At 32.8% G+C, this 13399-nt stretch overlaps 1 protein-coding gene across 5 annotated transcripts; it reads right to left on the bottom strand.

Annotated features, from left to right (window-relative positions):
* Nucleotides 1–649: 649 nt before the first annotated feature.
* LOC112782794 (uncharacterized calcium-binding protein At1g02270) lies at nucleotides 650–5461 on the bottom strand. 5 transcript variants are annotated; one of them, XM_025825395.3, is made up of 11 exons: nucleotides 5028–5461; nucleotides 4393–4576; nucleotides 4208–4312; nucleotides 4029–4134; nucleotides 3444–3664; nucleotides 3271–3347; nucleotides 3083–3191; nucleotides 2868–2993; nucleotides 2208–2315; nucleotides 1992–2099; nucleotides 650–1525 (listed from the first exon to the last, which is right to left on the bottom strand). In XM_025825395.3, exons 2-11 carry the CDS (start codon nucleotides 4546–4548, stop codon nucleotides 1301–1303), a joined length of 1341 nt encoding a protein of 446 aa, XP_025681180.1. In that variant the 5' UTR covers nucleotides 4549–4576; nucleotides 5028–5461; the 3' UTR covers nucleotides 650–1300. The 5 variants fall into 5 exon arrangements, with proteins under 5 accessions (XP_025681180.1, XP_025681178.1, XP_072085291.1 ...); XM_025825393.3 differs by having other exon boundaries at nucleotides 650–1528; XM_072229190.1 differs by having other exon boundaries at nucleotides 4393–4570; nucleotides 5028–5193.
* Nucleotides 5462–13399: the final 7938 nt, after the last annotated feature.

A 13399-nucleotide genomic window follows, 5' to 3' on the forward strand; every position in this document is an offset into this window, starting at 1 on the left:
TTTTAATATCGGAGGCAATTTTTTAGTTTATCCTTTATTAGAATTATCATACAGAAAATATTTAGGTAGATAGGTTATGAAATGACACCACTTGCAAGTTCTTATTGTTCAATATGATATATCCAACTTTTCTTGTATTAAACCTGCATTTTTTATGGAAAAAAAGAGGCAGAAATTTTGAAACAACTTTTCTGTATGTCATGACCATTGACCAAATTTGTAGTGACCTTGTAAACAAAGGAATCTAAATTAGAATCAATGCACATGCCTCGCATAACTTGTGCAAATGACATTTTCCGAAATCTCATGGAAGAAGGTTATTGAATTGTTTCTGTTTCCGATTGGTATTTTTGTTAGAAAACTATATATAATGTCATAGCTTAAAGGTGTGTTTGTGAAGTATGAGAGACAGAGTCCCCTTATTTTGGAGCTTCGTAAAATGCAAATGAGAGATTTCTGATTCCACCAAAATCCTCAAAAATCTTTCTTGGTTCATTATTGATTTCCTCTATAACTAAAGACTCCATAAAGCAATTAGTTTCACCAGTTACATCTTCAAACCCTCAGATTGTAAGGTGACACCTTACAGTTTCGCTCCTTTTCCATTCCTTTTTAATACTATGTTATCTTTCCATTCCTTTTCTTCAACTTTGAAATAAACTCTACAATGAATTACTAGAGTAATTTACAAATATAGAGAGAAACTCTAAAGTTTATCATTTTTTGTACAATTTGAACATTTCAAAACTCTACAGAGAGAGTGAAATATGTCACTGTATACACTTGTGTCTGAACCCTCCTCTGTTTCAATAGCTAGACGGTGCATCTCACCAAAGCTACAAAAAGGGCTGATGCCTAACTCCTCTACAGTATACACAACTATATACATCAATTGTTTTTCTTTTCTTCTTTTTTTTTTCTTTTTTTTTCCCTTTTCTATCATTTCTACCCTGTTGTCCATTCTTTGAACAATGAAGAATAAATGAATAAAACAACATGGGGAGGATGAATGTCGCTTACTGCAAATATTAAAATCAGCAATTCAACGGATATGTATGAGCATACTAGAGTGATGTAACTTCAAATTTGTCCACTTTGAGTTTTTGCTTGTGCTGTCTATGCGTTGCAAGAGTGTGAGAGACTGAGAGATCACAGGGCTGTTTAAAGTCTTCCCATAATGGGAACTCCAGTAACCTTTCTGATCCATTTTACTTCTTTCACCCATTCAATTACCTTGTTAGAATCTATGTACACAAGTCTTAATTCTAAAACCTAAGCTACACAATGCCTCCAAGCTTTATTAGCAAATCAACTGGGAGCATAGCATTTTTATTGGTGAGAACTCTACGGTGAGTCGTGCGTGATCAGAGAGAGAATAATCTTCAGGCCATCTACCTTTCTCCACCTCCGGAGGGGACAGAACTGCGTTCTTAACACTGAAACCAATTGATTGCTCCTGAGCATCATTTGTGTTGTTGACCTGCTCCTCATCTTTCTCGTCTAAATTTGTTGAACTCCAGATATTCTGCTGCAACCCAATAATATCAAGGCCTTAATTTACTCAGCAAACAAGGAAAAGCATGAAAAACTCTACAACAACGATCCACTAGGAAGGGCTGGCAAATGGATCAAGCAAAGCTGTTTTGCTGAATAAAAGCCTTAGCTTCACTAAATGACTCCCCCCAACCCCACCCCCCTTTTTTTCCCTTTCTTTTTTACAAATTACGGTTGTACTAGTTAAATTGATTGCATAATCACACCCCTCAAATGACGAATGCCAGCTATAATTTCTATGAATTCCACATACAGAACTCCTTAGTTCACATGGTTGTGCATAATGGCATAGAAGCTATAATGCCTTGAAGGAAAAACTCAGATGTTAGAGTTATAGTCAATGGCTGCATAATTAAGTACGAGTTTAGGGAGAATTATTCAAGATTATGGAGTCTTATAAGATATCTATCTAGTAGCTACTTCAAATGAACAATTACCAGAAATTGTTTGTAATCAAGAACCCCATTTCCATCGACATCTGCTTGGACCCATAATTCCTTTATCTCTTCTTCACTTAGCCCATGGCAATGGCCAATCAAATTAAGCTGCACAGAATTAAAAAAGGAAAGTCTATAAACATCAGGATTCTCTGACAACCACATCATTATCTGAAGTTTGAAAGCGCTTATCTGACAGTTAACATAGCACCTCACCTCTCGAAGTGCTTCACGGAAAGCAGAGAAGGTAATACAATCTTCATTTTCACCCTTTAGTAAGGCAAATGCATCATTCTCGGTCAGTGAAGCTCTACGCAGCAGATACTGAAAGTGGAGAACTTGTCAATGATGATTCTATTCCACCACAAAATGAAATGGTACTAACTTTGGCTTCATAAAAGAATCTTTTCTATATTTGTAATAATGGAAGGTTAGTCACAAGCTCTATGCATATAACTGGATTTAAATAAAAGCAAGAAGATATCGTTCCCTAATGACTATATTAATGTTAACATGACACACAATAGCATAACTGAATGTTGTTGTTCTTAGTGTACCAACTTAAACACTAAAATCCCATCTTGTTTGTTTCCATTTCCCTTTCCCATAGTTTGTAAAACTCTTACAAGTAAACAGCAAGAAAAGAAAATACTGGTTCCACAACACAAATACAGAAAAACAAGATCTTTGCTCAATGTTGAAAATTTTTTCTTTATACAATGTCTGATACAACTTTTGTAAGCAGGAATATAATGTTAAATCTAGAAAGAACCCGTGTTGTGGTCTACAGCCGTAAATGTAATAAATTCCTTGAAGAAAGAGGGTAAAAAAAAATCTAATAATAACTAGTTGTTGGTCAATGTATTTTAGGATTACCTTGAACATGCCAAACACTGCTTCAGTCCAACTTGCTTTTAGTAGTTTTCGATATTTGTCAGGATTTAGAAGCCAAATAAAATCAACAGCACATATATTTCCACGATGATTTCGGTGGCTAACCCACTGCATCAACACAATGGCAAGTAAATAAATTTAAGTGATAGGCAAATTATCCAGCAAAAAATGTCTGATAGCAATGCTACATGCTTTACCTTGTCTGCATCTGCATCAGTATAATGATGTGCCGTATCATAAGATGATACAAACCCTTGCGACCTTAGGAACTTGTAAACATGTCCACGTTTGCTTCCATTCCAATCACTGAGTAATAAGAAGTTGTAAATAAAATATGCTTAAAAGTCTTAAACTAAAAATAAATGGAAGTCCATTTAGTATTTACCCGCATAACATGATTGGCATGGGCTTGAGGTGGAAATCTCTCTGATAGGATTCTACATATTGAAGTATCTTATAGACCTGCAGAATTGAAATAGCTTAAGGAACCTCTCAGTAAGATACTAGGCCTAACAGTTGGTGAGTGCTTATATACCTCATATCTAAATGCTAAATTACCTGATTTAGTCTTACAAGGGACAGGGTTGAATCATGAGGAAATAGTAGGTGAGTATTTACAATCAGAATTTCTTGCCTAACATCACTGTTTTTCCACTGTGAACATGGAAGAGCCAGCTCAACATGTAACAACTGAGCTACGCGATCACCACAATCATTGAAGTGTAACTCCTTATAATTAAGAATATTAAATAATTCCTTTTGCACTGCTATCAGAAGACCTGCGGATCCCATAGGAAGGAAAACAATATTGAGAATTCAGACTTTTTACATAAACAGTCAGCAATAGTTAAAAGAAATCCAGAACAAAACTTATGGGGCAAAAGGGAAAAGCGACAACCTAGCCCGTGATGTTTAACAAACAGAGCATGTTTTCTAAACCTGTCATGTACTGTTCCAATTTACAGAATTCAATAAGAAAAATATAAATTCTTAGAACCAAGTTAAAAGAGCAAATCTTTGCAAATTGGATTAGTATTTCAAGGTGTTCCTTGGGGAAAAAGGTAACTATCCACTTAAATTCTGGAATTGATATAAGATTACGCTACAACTATTGTAACAATAAATATACAGAATGTGGCATACCATCACCACGGTTGTTGGTCCTCCCAAGCTTGAAACTAACATAACCAGCATCTCCAAGTCTATTCTCATACAAGTTAACAAGCTCTTCGTTTCCAACCCAAAACTCCTGCAGTAGAATCCAAACCCAATCAATTTCCATTGAAATTCAACACGGACCAGAAAAAGGGGTAATGACGAACCTGAAGACAGATAATGGAAGACTTCTCAGACAAGAGCCAATCCAATATGCTGTGGTTCCTGGCCAACCAATACGTTCTGTAATCACTTTCGCGGCAACTCGGGTCCTGTTTTGGATGAAAAACCTCCATTAATCATTATTTTTTAATTATTATTATTTCTGAAAAGTGACGAAGAAGGTGGTTACCTCATGATTGATGCGTTTGTAGATGGGGGCAAGTATGTTGAAAGTGGTGCAGGTAATTAAAGGTTGTTGCTGGTTTTCTTTTCTAGAAATTGCGAAACCCCCAATCCTTGTAATCCTCCCCATACTCTTTGCCAATGCCCACTTGTCCGTTTTCATTCTACGTTCAAACCCACCAATGCTGCCCCTACAATATATATATTATCACGCCGCAATAACAATCACAATTATTGCTTCGATATTATTCTTTTATTTTTATTTATTAATTATTAGGATCGTTATATACGCTTGTGATATCAGATCCCCTCGTTCACATGCGACGTATAGAATACTAGAGCCCACACGCGCCGAAGGAGATAAGAGAATCACTTATATAAAGAACCGTCCCTTTTACCTTTCTCACGCCACAATCAATGATGCCTCTTCTATCTTTTCTTTTCTTTTTTTTTTTTTTAATATATAAATGGAGAAAAGGTATGTAACATTTTAAATTGATATAACCGCGGGTGGAAACTGGGTTAATTAATTTGGCTTTGCCATATATGATTGTGATTGGAGAAAGGAGGAGGAGGAAGAGGAGACCGGGAATAGCCGGTAAATAAGGTAAAGGTGGGTGTGTGAATGCGGGAAGAAGTTACCGGAAAGAAGGAGCAGCGGAACTAGGAGCGGCAGCGTCGCCCCCAAAGGGTGATTTTGATTGTGATTTCGATTTTGGAGAGCCCAAATACACGGTAGAGAAAAGATAGAGAGAGGGATGAGAGAGAATAGAGAGAATGGTAGCTATTAGATTAGCGAACGCTGTGTTTGTGTGTTCCCTGTCCCTGTGGGATTGTGACGAATTGACGATGTTGCTCTGGCACAAATACGAATCGTTTCGGTTTTGTTTTGTGTTTTACCCTTTTGCCCTTCGTTCATTCCATCTTTTTTCTCTCTGCTACGCCCACTTTAACTACCTCAACGGAACACCCGCCCTGGGGTTTATATCTGCGCGCGGATTCCCAATATTTCGCGCTAACTAATTTGACCGTTTAGTCCTTTGTCGTACGTCGTCTTATACACTCTATCTTCTTCCGGGGTGCCCTTTTTTCTGATTCGGTAAGTTATGGAAATTGAGTAAACTATTAAAATATTCTAAAAATTCATATTATCTACAAAAATAATCTAAATAAATATGAATGATAAATACGTTTCTAAATCATTTAAAACATGATAAAAAATAATAAAATAATATTAATTTTTTTTTTATATTTGACCAATGACTTGTGTATTTGATTTGAATTTTTTTAATATTTAAATAATTATTTTAAGATAAATTCTATCGAACTCTTTTTAAAATAATAGATAAATTATCTTTTATGACATGATTCATTTTAATTAGATATTTATTTTTAATTTAAATTAATTTAACCTAATAAAAATTAACATCTTAACTAAAGTAGATTCACATTTTTTCTTTCTAAATTTCTGAATTTTTATGGCAAAGCAAAAGTATGTGGCTCCTCTTGAATACTCTTACCATGAAGAAAAAGAAAATTAAACCATTTTTAAAAGCTTCTAACCGATTATTTTAATAATGAATGTAGCAGTGTGGTCATATTAGCACTAACAGATATTTTCGCTGGTTTTTTTTTGTACAATTTGACACTTAAATCCGTTCAAACATTCAAAGAATCTGATGTTGATCTTGACTCCATGCATATAATGTAGCAATCTATGCATATGGTTGTGGTTGTTGGCTGTGGGGGCAGAAAGAATAGTGCTTAGTTCAATCTCAATACACTTGTTTTTTCTTCTGTGAAAAATGTAATTCTGAATAAAAATATGTGGAAGTGCAATTTTTAATATTTTATTAAATTATATATTTACTTTTTTTAAATAATTTTTTAATTATAAAATAATTTAATTATAGTTAAGATAGTATTCAATTATAAAGTGACACATTATAGAGAATAATTTATATGTCACTTCAAAAAGAATACAATAAAATTTATTATATTTAAAATTTGATCTTTAATTTTTTAAATTATATGTTTAAATTTAATTATTTGTATACCAATTTTAAATTTTTGAAAGATTTATTTATCATTTACATCTTTTAAAGTTATTTTCATGTACAATATAAATTTTTTAGTGTTATATTTATAGTTTACGCTTGTCACCAAAAAATATTTATAGTTTACGCTCACCAAATTGATTGAGATTCTATTATCCTTTTTTATACAAACTTCTTTACAAGATTTAACTTTAATCGGATCAAGACAGCAGCGATTACTAAGTACTAAGCTTTAACATCAAAAGCATAACCATGATCGTTCATAAAATATCTTGCTAGTATAATTGCAAATTTTAGTAGCCACTCATTTAATGTTTTGTTTAAGAATTTATTTATGAGAAAAAAGAAAAATAGGCATCTGTGAATATTTTTTTTTATTTTGAGTTGGAATTTAAAAAAAATTATTATATGCACACTAAAAAAATTAATAATTAAATTAATTATTATATATTTATATAAAAATAAATATATTATTTTATTTATTTTTAATATATATTTTATATTTTAATATGTATTTTTAATAATTTGTTTTTGGTTTGGTTATTTTTTTTATTTGTTTAATTTTCATACCTTCTTGTGTGTATTTTCTCCTCTTTTGAAATGTTTTTTTTTATGGATAATGTATGTCAGGTTGTAGTGATGGTTTCGATTTGGACAAATATGTTAGGAATAATATTTTGTTGATTGAAATATTTTAATTAGGTCAGAAAAGAATTCAGATTTATTGAGAGGGAAAAAAAAAGATATCTCACAAGGTTAAAGTATTTTTTATATAATTTTGAAAACAATGAGATTATGATTTATCTCTATTTCTATATGTTAAGATTTTATATTTATTTTTCGATTTTAGTTTAACATAAAGATTATGTAATTTTTTTTTACTTTTAATGTCTTTTCGATATCTATAAATGTTATATGGCTATTTAACGAACGAAATGTTTATTCTTATATATATATAGAATTTAATTTTAATGTATTATCAGTATTAAATAATTTTATATTTGTATTTAATTATGTAACGTCACATGAGTTAAAATATTTTTTTTCACATTAATAATATAAATGATCATCCAAAAAAATAAATGCAATTATATGATTGTGTAAAACGTTTTATCTTATACATCAAAATTAAACTCTTATATATATATATATATATATATATATATATATATATTTGGGTATATTAGTATGAGAAGATGACAAAATCTTATATTTGTGTAGTGGTTTTAAGGCACGATTAGATCGCTTTCTTTAGAGAGATATTTGTCCCCACACTTAGTTGCTATAGGGTTGATGACAATACTCTCTCAGGATACGATGAAACATAAGAATTTCTTAATTAGCAATAGTAAGAAATTTTGAACTCTCTTGAACAAAAAAAATCTCTCAATAATTGATTAAAATGTACACTTAGTACTTATATTTATGAAATAGTGGACAATGACTTATTTATACATATTGCACGTAGTAATTATGATTAGTTACCTATACAAATGGCTGTGTCTTTTCTATTGTCAATAGATACAATATTTTGAACATACACAATTCTTAAAGAATTGTGTCTCTTTAGCCAATAAATACAATATTTTAAACATACACAATTCTTAAAAGATTATGTTCCTTCAACCAAATAGTATTAAACCGTTAATAATCGTTTATTAATATTAATAATATCAATAATATTAATTAATTAAATTTGTAAATACGTTGAGAGTAGCGGTCCAATCAAGTCATATTTTTTTAGTTAAAAATTCTTTGCCGACGAAAGTTAGAAAATATTGAAGATGGAACATAGACTACGAATGAGTGTCTGCTGCTCTAGACGGCCAAAATTGAAGGCTATGGTTGCGAATCTGCTGTTCAAGATAGATTTTTCAAACTAAAATCCACCTTAGACTGAAATTTCATGTCAAATTCTTACCTTCTGATCTCTTTGGTTAGGTCTTACACTTGCTTCATCATATTATTCCTTATTCCTTTTTCCTAATCTAGAACAAATGCCTTGGTGAATTGGCGTCCTAACGAAGGATATCTAGCATATTCTCAATACACATTGACGTGATTTATATTAACATATAATATGAAAAGTATATATTCTCAGCACCTTAATTTTTATATTATTACTTTATTAAAATTTAAGATTTAGATTTTAAAATTTAGAATTTAGTATTCAGTGTTTACAGTATTAACTAAGTATTGACTAAAAATAATAAATTTTATTGAACATATAGTATTATTCTATAAAAAATTATCTATTCTTTTTTTAAATTTAAAGACTGGTTAAAAAGATTGAATAGTTATTGACTAAATAACATTTTTTGTTTACTGTTTTCTGTAGACAGATTTAGGTCATAATCGATCCTGGATTTGGAGAGGTATAATTGAAGAATGAAAGGTGGTAGAAAAAGGGCTCTTTTTTGGCAAGTCAAAAGAAGGTCCAATGTGAGAATTTGAGGAGAGAATTGGGTGAAGAAATTAAACATCCTCCAATTATTGATGAGCAAACACAGAATACTAATACTAATCTAACCTGGGTTAGCCAACTAATCACAGAAGGTGTTTTGGAATGAATAACTAATCCACCATACTTTTAACCCATTATTATTCATTCCAAAAATTCTACAAAGAAAGATAAGACAAGGGAGACAAAGTAATATAGAATTATAACGTACTTAAGAGGCAAACACATGTGAAAAGAAATTTGGAAAAAAAAAAACTTGATGTGTGCCTGTGCCTTTGGACATCTCTCCTTTTCTCTCCCTGCTGTAACAAGCTTAGCTTGTTATTGTGGGCTATCTGGAATTATTCTGGCTTCACTAGCAACAAACATTTGGAATATGAATGTTCGTTGAACCTAACGATTTTGGCCATACATGTATTGAATCGAATATAGTGATGTACACATATATGATATTTCAGCACTTTAAAACTGTCAAATAATTTTCTCAAGAATAACAAATATATAAATTTGATTTAATTACTCTGTTAATCTTTATAGTGTCATCAAATTTGTAATTAGGTTCTTATATTTTTTTTAATTGAATTCTTATATTATTTTAAATTTTTTAATTAGGCCATTTTCATGTCAAAAATATTAAAATTAACAGAATATTTATCTCAAAAAATATGTAGTCAAAGATATAATTAGATTTTTAATCGTGGACACTTTTAATTTGTAGAGAAATATTTAATTAATTTTAATATTTTTTATTTTAAAAATAATATAATTATAAAATTAAAAATAATGTAAAAATTCAATTGAAAAAATTTTTTAAAACCTAATTATAAATTTGATAAAACTATAAAAACTAACAAAATAATTAAATCTATAAATTTTACATTTTTTCTTTCACAAATAAAATGTTTCTTGTGTTTGTATGGACAATTTTTTAATAGTTAGCACAAATTTTTTTACTTAAAATGTCCTTTAATATTTAATCATATATATAATTGATGAGCGGATATTTTATACGCTTTTTGGAGTTAATTTCATATAGTTTTTAGTATGTTTTAGTTAGTTTTTAGTTTATTTTCATTAGTTTTTAGGAAAAATTCATATTTCTGGACTTTACTATGAGTTCTGTGTTTTTCTGTAATTTCAGGTATTTTTCTGGCTGAAATTGAAGGAGCTGAGCAAAAATCTGATTCAGGCTGAAAAAGGACTGCTGATGCTGTTGGATTCTGACCTCCCTGCACACAAAGTGGATTTTCTGGAGCTATAGAACTCAAAATGGCGTGCTTCCAATTGCGTTGGAAAGTAGACATCCAGGGCTTTCCAGCAATATATAATAGTCCATACTTTGCTCAAGGATAGACGACGTAAACTGGCGTTCAACGCCAGTTCTCTGCCCAATTCTGGCGTCCAGCGCCAGAAAAGGATTAAAAGTTGGAGTTCAACGCCAGAAATGGATCCAAACCTGGCGTTGAACGCCCAAAATGGCCTTATGCACGTGAATTACTTAAATCTCAGCCCCAGCACACACCAAGTGGGCCCCAGAAGTGGATCTCTATACCATCTGCTATAGTTTACTCATTTTCTGTAAACCTAGGCTACTAGTTTAGTATTTAAATAACTTTTAGAGACTTATTTTGTATCTCATGACATTTAGATCTGAACTTTGTACTCTTTGACGGCATGAGTCTCTAAACTCCATTGTTGGGGGTGAGGAGCTCTGCTGTGTCTCGATGAATTAATGCAAGTATTTCTGTTTTCCATTCAAACACGCTTGTTCCTATCTAAGATGTTCATTCGCGCTTAACTGTGATGAAGGTGATGATCCGTGACATTCATCACCTTCCTCAAACCATGAACGTGTGCCTGACAACCACCTCCGTTCTATATCCGATTGAATGAGTATCTCTGAGATCTCTTAATTAGAATCTTTGTGGTATAAGCTAGAACTGATGGCGGCATTCATGAGAATCCGGAAAGTCTAAACCTTGTCTGTGGTATTCCGAGTAGGATTCAATGATCGAATGACTGTGACGAGCTTCAAACTCGCGAGTGCTGGGCGTTAGTGACAGACGCAAAAGGATGAAGAATCCTATTCCAGTATGATCGAGAACCGACAGATGATTAGCCGTGCTGTGACAGAGCATGTGAGCATATTCTTCACTGAGAGGATGGGATGTAGCCATTGACGACGGTGATCCCCTACATACAGCTTGCCATAGGAGGACGTGCGTGCGTGAATCATAAGACAGAGGAAAGCAGAGATTCAGAAGACAAAGCATCTCCAAAACTCCAACATATTCTCCATTACTGCATAACAAGTAACCTTTAATTCATGCTCTCTTGGTTATTCGCAATTCAACTGATAAACATAATTGACTTCCTGACTAAGATTTACAAGATAACCATAGATTGCTTCAAACCAACAATCTCCATGGGATTCGACCCTTACTCACGTGAGGTATTACTTGGACGACCCAGTGCACTTGCTGGTTAGTGGTACGAGTTGTGAAAAGTGTGATTCACAATTCGTGCACCAAGTTTTTGGCACCGTTGCCGGGGATTGTTCGTGTTTGAACAACTAACGGTTTATTTTGTTGCTTAGATTAGGAAAAATTTCTCTTTTTGTTTAGAGTCTCGTATTATTGTCGTGCTAAAACTTTAGAATCCTTATTTTCTTGTTAAAATCTTTTTCAAAAATAATTTTCTATTAAATCCTGTGCCAAATTTTAAGTTTGGTATTTTCTTGTTGATTTCTCTGTGTTTTTCGAAAATTTTAGTTTGGTTTTCTAAAAATTTTAAGTTTGGTGTTCTTCCTTCGTGTTCTTGTGTTCTTGTGAATCTTCAAAGTGTTCTTGAGTTTTCCTTGTGTCTTGATCTTAAAATTTTTAAGTTTGGTGTTCCTTAGTATTTTTCCCTTAAAAATTTTCGAAAACAAGGAGCATCAGATCTAAAAATTTTAAATCTTGTGCTATCTTATTGTTTTCTCTCTCCTCTTTAAATTCAAAAATATCTTTTCTCTCTGTTTTAAAAGCAAATTTTCGAAGTCTATTTCTAAAATTCAAATTTTTTATTTCAAAATTTAAAACCTTTTTCAAAAAAATCATCATATCCTTTTCAAAACTTCCTAACCACTTTCTCTCTCCTCAGTTTTTCGAAATTCTTCACTCAATTTTATTTTATTTTATTTTAATTTATTTCATTTTTGAAATAAATAAATAAATAAATAAATAAATAAATAAATAAATAAAAATATTTTCTCTATTTTACATCATCTCCCTTTCTCCATCATGGACATAAGCGGAAATGAATAGTCCAGGAGGGCTCTGGGGTCATATTCTAACCCCTCTACTGCTTCATATGAGAGTAGTATCTGCATACCCTCCATTGGAGTCAGTAGCTTTGAGTTGAATCCTCAGCTCATTATCATGGTGCAGCAAAATTGCCAGTATTCTGGTCTTCCACAGGAAGAACCTACAGAGTTTCTAGCACAGTTTTTACAAATTGCTGACACAGTACATGATAAGGAAATAGATCAGGATGTCTACAGACTATTACTGTTTCCATTTGCTGTGAAAGATCAAGCTAAGAGGTGGTTAAATAACCAACCTAAGGCCAGCATAAGGACATGGAAACAGCTGACAGAAAAATTCCTGAATCAATACTTTCCCCAAAAACGGATGACACAGCTAAGGCTGGACATCCAAGGCTTTAAACAAGGAGATAATGAATCTCTTTATGATGCCTGGGAGAGATACAGAGAGATGCTAAGAAAATGCCCCTCTGAAATGTTTTCAGAGTGGGTTCAGTTAGACATCTTCTATTATGGGCTTGTAGAAGGAGCTCAGATGTCTTTGGATTACTCAGCTGGTGGATCTATCCATATGAGAAAGACAATTGAAGAAGCCCAAGAGCTCATTGATACAGTTGCCAGGAATCAGCATCTGTACCTAAGCAGTGACCCTTCCATGAAAGAAGAGGTCAAAACAACAACTGCTGAACTCAGTCCTGTAAAACAAGCTGCTGAATTCAATCAGCAATTGGACTTTCTAACAAAGCAGTTAGCCGACTTCAAAGATAGACTACAAGAGACAAGGATGGCTAATATACATATGGACGAACAGTTTAAGCAAACAAAGCAGCAGCTGTCAAGGCAAATAGCAGAAGAATACCAAGCAGTTCAACTAAGAAGTGGGAAAACATTAAAAACCCCACCTCAAGGCAGCAAAAAGCTAAGAAATGAGCAAACCACCCAAAATTCACCTGAGGACAGTAAGAGCCCAGGGAAAAGTAATTCTGGAACTAAAACGCCAGAAAATTGGTGGAAGGCTGGCGCTGAACGCTCAGACCATGCTCAGGACTGGCGTTCAACGCCAGAAACAAGGCAGGACTGGCGTTCAACGCCAGAAATGGGCAAGGATCTGGCGTTGAACGCCCAAAATGGGCAAGATCTGGCGCTGAACGCCCAAAATGGGCACAATTCTGGCGTTCAAACGCCAGGAGCA

The sequence above is a fragment of the Arachis hypogaea genome, chromosome 20 (assembly GCF_003086295.3).
Source record: "Arachis hypogaea cultivar Tifrunner chromosome 20, arahy.Tifrunner.gnm2.J5K5, whole genome shotgun sequence".
In the NCBI taxonomy this organism is placed as follows: Eukaryota; Viridiplantae; Streptophyta; class Magnoliopsida; order Fabales; family Fabaceae; genus Arachis; species Arachis hypogaea.

Coding starts and splice junctions, on each gene's coding strand:
- LOC112782794 (XM_025825393.3), bottom strand. CDS start 4,548: ATGAAAACGGACAAGTGGGCATTGGCAAAGAGTATGGGGAGGATTACA. Junction 3,348..3,443: donor CCCTTGTAAGACTAAATCAG/GTAATTTAGCAT, acceptor TCAATTCTGCAG/GTCTATAAGATACTTCAATA. Junction 2,100..2,207: donor TCCGTGAAGCACTTCGAGAG/GTGAGGTGCTAT, acceptor AATTCTGTGCAG/CTTAATTTGATTGGCCATTG.